Source organism: Liolophura sinensis, chromosome 3, assembly GCF_032854445.1.
Source record: "Liolophura sinensis isolate JHLJ2023 chromosome 3, CUHK_Ljap_v2, whole genome shotgun sequence".
Taxonomy (NCBI): domain Eukaryota; kingdom Metazoa; phylum Mollusca; class Polyplacophora; order Chitonida; family Chitonidae; genus Liolophura; species Liolophura sinensis.
In genome coordinates, this window is record NC_088297.1 from 4,006,328 (window position 1) to 4,014,197 (window position 7,870).

Consider the following 7,870-nt stretch of genomic DNA (forward strand, 5'->3'; position numbering starts at 1 on the left):
TGTCGCCAAAGTGTCACAAACCCTGCAGTATCATGCTGATATCATTTTAAAATGCAAGGCACTTAGAATGCAGACCAACGAGAGTGCTTTACCAGCGCTGTCGACTGCTTTTTACGGATGCCTATTCGTTCCACTGTAAATGCAAAAAAAAAAAATGCGCCCAGCTTATTCGTTAAAAGGGATTACTATTTCGTTTTAACGAATTACAAAATCGTTTTAACAATGCGATTTCCTGTTTGATGTAACGGATTACTATGTAAGCGTATGGGGGTCAATAAAACAGCAATCTAACGAATTAGCAAATCGTTTTATGGGATTGCCAATACGTTGGTCGTTCGTTTAATGTACGTTAAAACGGGTTAATATTGGTTGGAAACACTTCTTTATTTAAAGTGGCACCAATAGGCTTCCGTAGCTTTTTGCTACCAATGATTCACAACGTCAGAGTGCATAGAGGCGAGATTACCGGCCAGCGCTGGACTCGAACCAGTTTCCAGCTCGTGTATTCTGCTCTTATAAGACGTGGACTGCATGTACTATGAACAACAGCATGTACAACCAGTTGTGTTTCCTTGCTCGAACATCTACGCTGAGCGCCTAGCTAGGCAGCAAGAAGTACAATATTTGACGTTTGATCCCGGGGTATCCCGACTTCGATGTGGACGCTCTAACCATTAGGCCACCGGAGAAGTCCAAACCGCTACGCACACAAGCAATACACAAGAGGCGAATCCAAGTGTAAACTGCAATTACCCCGGACTTAAACTTCTCATTTTAAGTGTGATTATCTGCATTACCCTTTAATGTAGGAATTCCATGTTCGCTTTGTGCCATATACTGCTAGCGAGAACGTGCTCTCGTACAACTATAAAACCCTCAAGTTCAAAACTGGTTTTAGACTCAATGTCGGATTTAAGTTTAAATCAAGTCAGCCTAAAAGAAAAAAAAAATTGACATTAAATATGAACGGAAACTGCCGCGGTTATATTCGGATAACTGCATTTGGGTGCGGAGTTTGGCTAAAAATTTTAAACATTAAATACGACTAAATTCAAATATCAGCTAATAAGCTTTCGAACAACTGAGCCCTGCCCGTAAGTGCTGTTTTCGTGCTGAATGCCACTTCGTACGAACACCGGCTTTTGACCTTTTGAATGTCGACGGAACGACGTCGGTTGGCAGAGAAGGGACTTCACGAGTTTGTATGCTTTCAATCTGCACCATTCCACAAAAGCCTGAAACTACTTCACCTTGCCTCCAAATTACATTAGCAATCGCCTGTCCCGACAAAATCCGCCTTTTTTTTCCCTTTCATATTAAAAAAAAAAAGAAGTCTGAAATCTGCCAATGAGGTTCACCAATCTGCAAAGGGAAGCAACTCATGGAAGGTGGTCCTCTACCTATTTGAATAACAATGTCAGTTATGATTGTTCATTATCACTTGTGTTGCTATTGAAATCAGTGGCATTGTTATTCTAGTAGGTAGAGAGCACTGCTGTTTTACGAGTTACAAGATTCGCTTGCCTTCGTGTAGACCGGAGAATCCCATTAAAGGAAAACTCCCATGTCTGTACATTACATGCGACAAACTGACTCCATGCACACGCCTGGTGCCCCTGGAATACGACTCCTAATTGTATAAACTGCAGAACAAGACAAGATACAAATGTTTGGTTTCACAGTATTCTGTTTTTATTTTAGATCAGTTAGCACGATGTTGTTGATCGGTTTGAGAACTGTTCAGTTTTCGTTTTTTTCTTTTTTCCATGGGCTTTGTATTAGCTTTCTCCAATCAGGCTGAAGGAAGTGTTGAGTTTGGCAGGCATGGACCGACAATACTTAAATTAAAACACCGGCGTTCCTTTCCTCCGGAACTCTTTACGATGTATTTTCGACCTAAGAAGCCATAGCGACAACATAACGAGCAGCTGCAGTAACGTCTTGAATAAAAGTAAAAACGGCCACGTCGGCCTCGAAGAGGTTGTTGAGCTAACAACGTTCATGGTCTCCTTAAAAACGGTGCATCTTCTCCAGGTGCAGACAAAACTTAAAGACCCATGCCTACCGATCCCCATATCTCACTTCTTCTTGCCCTTGTCGGCCTTCTGGGCGGCCTTGGTCGTTTTGCCGGCTCCAGCCTCTGCCTTTTCTACGCCCTTGATGACACCGACGGCCACCGTCTGTTTCATGTCGCGCACGGCGAAACGTCCGAGCGGCGGGTAATCGGTGAAGGTCTCCACAGTCATAGGCTTGGAGGGCTTCAACTTGACGATGGCGGCGTCGCCAGACTTCACCATCTTGGGGTTATCTTCCAACTTCTTGCCGGAACGTCTGTCCACCTTCTCAAGGAGTTCCTCGAATTTACAGGCAATGTGGGCCGTGTGACAGTCGAGCACGGGCGTGTAGCCGGAGTGGATCTCACCTGGATGGTTCAGGATGATGACCTGGCGAGTGAAAACAAAATATGCCACATTTAGTACAGTCGCTCTACTAAAGGGACACTCAACTCTCACGGTATTCTGTTCTTCGAACACGCCACCTGACTATATCTGACCGTTAAAAAACAATATGCGGCACAAACCCATGTGTTGTAGGGAAGCTATCTTCTGACCTAAAAACACCTTCGAATGCTACATTTTTGGAGTTAAGCACTTTCATGAATATTTGGAAGGTGAGCGTCTGGTTATCCGACTCAAAATAGGTAATTCAAATTAAAACAAATTTCCCACCCTAGAACTGGTTTCGAAATTTTTTTTTTTGGTAACATTTTACAAGATCATTCAGAAATAAACCCCGAATCATTACATGAAACAATATTTCAGTTATTTGTCTTTGCATTAAGGTTTATCGCGTGATTGTGTATTACTGGAAAACAGGAATGAACGCTTGGGGTTTTACGTCATATTTAATTTTCAGTCATGACGAAAGTGCTACAGCCACACAAGATAGCAGTGTTCGTCAACTGTAGCGCTTTACCTGATGTCTCTTTCATTGGATCACATTTGTAAAGAGCAACTAGAAATGTAGTTTGTCTGCCTTGATGTTTTAATTACAGCGATCATTTTACTAAGATGGCTTCACATAAAATAAGGCAGGACAATGCCCTCAAAATTAGCGTAACATATCAAGTGAAGGTAGAAAGGTGGAAGATGTAGGGCACATTAAGCTATCCGTCTGCACAGCCATAACCCACCTGAGCAGTGAAGCTTTGAGCTCCCAGAGGGGGGTCATTCTTACTGTCACCAGCCACATAACCTCTCCTCAGTTCCTTCACGGAGACGTTCTTAACGTTGAATCCCACGTTGTCACCGGGTAAAGCCTCAGTCAAACTTTCGTGGTGCATCTCCACGGATTTCACCTGTAAAAATGACAATTGTTAAAGATGAAGGTAGATACATCTACAGATGTGCCGGTCTAATCATTTTCGTTCGGCTTCAGTTCCGAGCCAATGGGAGGCCCTTCCCAACGTCATTCAGGTGTAGACAGCATAGGCAATATATTTCTGCCTACTTTGCAACGTCTGATGTGGGAACACGTATTGCCAATGTTTTTCAAAAGAACAATAGTCCACTGAGCTTTTGCTCGAGTACACACTGTGCAGGAAACGACACCTTATTGTAGGTACATCAGCACAAAAATTTCAAATGCTGAAGATCTGTGAATGTAGTTTTCTCACAAAAAAACTATCACTGAAAGGGACACAACTCTGTCAAGTACTATTGCGAGGTCACGGAGAAACTTCCTTTCCATCCACATAAAAATAGGTAGATTCCTCATATCGAAGAACCCCACCAAAATCAGTGAATTTATTGAAAGGTGAAGGACAGCTTCCACAATCCCGCTTAGTCCGGTCTGCTAGCCAGGGATAAGTTTAATCTAGCCTACTGTTAAGTAGCCCTTTGTCAAGTCCCCTTCTTGCCACAACATACAGAGTCACAATTTTTAAGGTCTTCATGAAACTAAGGCCAGATCTCTATTAGAGCATATCCACAGCTTACCTCAGTTGTCAGATTACATGGTGAGAATTTGACGATCATTCCGGGTTTCAGGATTCCGGTTTCCACTCTGCCGACTGGCACTGTTCCAATACCTGTGCAGGTAAAAACAATAAAAGGTGTCAGTTTACCAGGCCAACGTTTGCTGCAATAGCAGTTGCTACAATCAACTGGAAGGGGATGGGGTGGCCCATTAACATTTTGTCAAGTAAAAACCAGGCGACTTGCTGATTTATCTGGAACAGTTCACTTGCATTTTCCTTTTTTGTACATGTATGCAAGTCCTGTGTTTCGCCCTATCTATCACTACTGTTGCATTTGGCAATAACAATTTCTGTTTGGAAAAATTATTTTCTGTTAAAGTTGCCACCTTGGCGAAGCTATAACATCCTACCCTTGTTGCAAGAATATTTTGTTTTCGAGACCTTTTCCTTTTTATGTAATATTGAGTCAAGATCAGGATTTCTTCAGAATCCGATTTACGGAATGTGAGCCTGTGCTGAAATAACCCTGGAAAAGCATTTGGTTTGTGTGCATTTACACATTACACATGCATGAGACTGAGGTGTAATATTTTAACACCACGTGTAGCGGTATTACCAGACAACTTTATATTGGAGAAGGGTGGGGGGGGGGGGGGGGACAGGCAAAGACCAGGATCATACACAAACTTCACACTTTATTATTTACTTATTTCAGTGGTTGGTGTTTCACTCTGTACTCAAGGATTTTATTTATCTGACAGCATTATGCTGGGAGAAACAGAGGGCCATCTGCAGGCAAAGAGGACGACGTCAGTCTTAGCTTGAGAAACTCGCAGCGACCACACTGGCGACTTCTGGGCCTTGACAAGTAACTATCTTCGCATTTTCCAAATTTTGTTTCGACAAGGATTGTCAAAATAGCTGAAACATTTCTGATCAGTTTCACCACATTTGCAAAAAAAAAGAAAAAAAAAAAAAGAGGTTAGTGCTAGCATAATAAGTCTTGCACAAGGGCCGTCACTACCGTTACCATGTATTTTGCCTATTGCTTCCTGTTCCGGATCATCTTACCTTCCGAACAATTCAAAAATCCTAAACAGAGCCGTTCAGTGTGATCAAGCAAAAAATTGCAACTTACATTGAATAGTGTGCAAGTTCAGGTCCATCAGCCAGCAATGCACCACTTGTAACACAGACAGATCAGTCTCTTTAACAAGAGCCAACCCCAATTCCAAAATCCAGACAATCCCATTAGAGAACTGCACTTCGTTAAGCATCTGGTGGAGTTGAAACATACTTCAGAAGGAATGAATCTGACTTAAATGTCATTTCATCAACACTGCAGCCATGCCAAGGTGGGAACGGGTCTAAACCATAGACTTACCTCCGATCTTGTAGACATCCTGAAGGGGCAACCTAAGGGGCTTGTCTGTGGGGCGTTTTGGTGGCAGAATGGCATCCAGGGCATTGAAGAGAGTGACTCCGGTGGCATTGCCTTCCTTTCTCTCAATGTTCCAGCCCTTGAACCACTTTGTGTTGTCGCTGGGCTCCAACATGTTATCTCCGTTCCACCCGGAGATCGGTACAAATGCCACGGATTTGGGGTTGTAACCCACCTTCTTGATGTAAGTCGAAACCTCCTTGGAGATTTCCTCAAAACGGGCCTGTTAAAAATGGGTTAAAGCATTAGCAAAAGGCAAATCCATGCAATTGTGTACTTTGTAAGATCTAAAGGTTGTCAAGTGTTTGGGTATGAAGTAAAACCCGACAGTAAATTTTAACTGGCAGTTTCTATACTTTGGATCTGAACATTAGGCCATAATATACCGAGTGTTAACATCTGAGTTAAGGTTTGGTGGTAACACTACCAAAATCTAGTTGACACAGCCAAGCGAAAAATCCAACAGCTCCAGCTCAGTTCACAAGGGTGAGATTGGCTCGTCAAAATAAATAGCACAAGTTCAAATTCATAAGCACCAAAGATTTTTTTTTAACACAAGACATATTCCAAAGCATTCCCCTATTTCCTCCACTTTTTTCGCATATGAAAGAAACTTTCAGGGCAATTTATGCACATTCTTTACTAAATTTAGGTGAAAATTTCACAGCTTCACAAAAAGTGTAATGTTATTTTCCACAACAAAATCCCTTAACATGCTTGAATAAACACCTCGCAAACATGATAAAAAGGTTCAAGAATGGCCTTACTCAAACAATGTATCGATCTGACGAATCTCCGCCTGAATGAGGCTGAAAACAAGGGTGTCCTTCAGCCCTCTGTGTACTGACCTGGGAGAATGGTGGAGTGGTGCTGTCCATCTTGTTTATGCCAACGATCAGCTGCTTCACTCCCAGAGTGTAAGCGAGAAGGGCGTGCTCTCTGGTCTGGCCGTTCTCAGAAATACCCGCTTCGAATTCACCGGTACCGGCAGCCACGATCAGCACAGCGCAATCAGCCTGGGGAGATAAAATAGTACAAATTTAACGGTCACGCCTTATACACAGTTGTCTCCCTTTATTCTTAAATGGATGAACACCGTTGCACGCCCAACAGTTTTTCTGCAACACCTGCGCATTTCCCGAATCAGAGAAATTCTTATAAACCACAACCATATACAGCAGTTTCCCTCATGGCCGTGTCTTCACAAAAATCATGCCCATATAAAAATTCACCCTTTACATTTTTTTTTACTCCTGCTCAGCTAGCCTTCAAGTTAGTCTTATTCGAATCACCGGTTTAAAAAAATAAAAAAATATAGCACGTTATTTGCTGACCACCTATAGACAAAGAATTTTACATTTATAACATTGTCACTTTCACAACTAGAGGAAACTTTAGTAGCCTGGTTTAACCAATCACCTTTATGGCAAATTCCTATCTTTCCCCACGAGCAACGAACAGATATGCACACCATACTGGTTTTAAGACGTGGTCTTCAGTGAACGTTGGACTGTGGGGTTAAGACATCAACCACACCTGTTTATTATCACCCAGGCTCCATAAGCGCTGACTGCAAAGGAAATCTACATATCCAGGAACACCTGGGACTTTTCTTACCTGCGAGGTTCCGGTGATCATGTTTTTGATGAAATCTCTGTGTCCTGGGGCATCAATCACGGTCACGTAGTATTTAGTCGTTTCAAACTTCCACAGAGCAATATCGATGGTGATACCCCTTTCACGCTCGGCCTTCAGTTTGTCCAACACCCAAGCGTATTTGAAGGAGCCTTTGCCCATCTGAGAACCAAATGAACAAACAATTTTAACAAATGTATTAGTTTGAACACCTACCAGTATTTCACAGGTTTAAATATCTCCTGCATAACTGAACATTTAAGTGCGAAACAAAATCACAATTTTCAGTGCTTCCCCCCCCCACCCACTCAAACTTTACAAATGACAAATTGCTTTTACAATTACGACTGCACTGGAATGAATGAATAATGCTTTATGTCCCTTTGGCAATATTGCAGTCGTAATGTGGCAGAAACTAGCCTGTTGGGGGTGGGGGGGGGGGGGGGGATTTTTACTGCTTTTAGTATGGTTGTTGTAAGATATTATCCAAGAGCAAGAGTTAGTGGGTTTGAGAAATTAAAGGTTATGGCTTTGAATGGACAACAATTGAGTCATATCGTGACCAGGTTTGGGTGAATCAAAACATCGAGGCTGATCAACTCGAATGAATGTCTGCAAATAAGAAAACACTGAAAACAGCACAAAATTTGTCTCACCTCCTGGGCTTCCTTCTCAAACTTTTCGATGGCACGTTTGTCGATACCGCCACATTTGTAGATCAGATGACCAGTAGTGGTGGACTTGCCAGAGTCGACGTGGCCAATGACCACAATGTTGATGTGGGTCTTTTCCTTAGGCATGGTTGAGGATGGAGA

The 7,870-nt window shown here is 42.5% G+C and overlaps 1 protein-coding gene across 1 annotated transcript; it reads right to left on the reverse strand.

The window, feature by feature from the left end:
- Positions 1-1,669: 1,669 nt before the first annotated feature.
- LOC135464160 (elongation factor 1-alpha) lies at positions 1,670-7,870 on the reverse strand. The gene is made up of 7 exons (XM_064741660.1): positions 7,712-7,870; positions 7,038-7,217; positions 6,269-6,436; positions 5,364-5,643; positions 3,999-4,090; positions 3,194-3,358; positions 1,670-2,444 (listed from the first exon to the last, which is right to left on the reverse strand). Exons 1-7 carry the CDS (start codon positions 7,853-7,855, stop codon positions 2,079-2,081), a joined length of 1,395 nt encoding a protein of 464 aa, XP_064597730.1. The 5' UTR covers positions 7,856-7,870; the 3' UTR covers positions 1,670-2,078.

Bases quoted from the DNA above. Each gene is read 5' to 3' on its own strand.
- LOC135464160 (XM_064741660.1), bottom strand. From the start codon at position 7,855: ATGCCTAAGGAAAAGACCCACATCAACATTGTGGTCATTGGCCACGTC. The intron at 7,218-7,711 runs GTGAGACAAATT...TTTGGTTCTCAG, and splicing joins TTGAGAAGGAAGCCCAGGAG to ATGGGCAAAGGCTCCTTCAA. The intron at 4,091-5,363 runs GTAAGTCTATGG...TTACCTGCACAG, and splicing joins GGATGTCTACAAGATCGGAG to GTATTGGAACAGTGCCAGTC.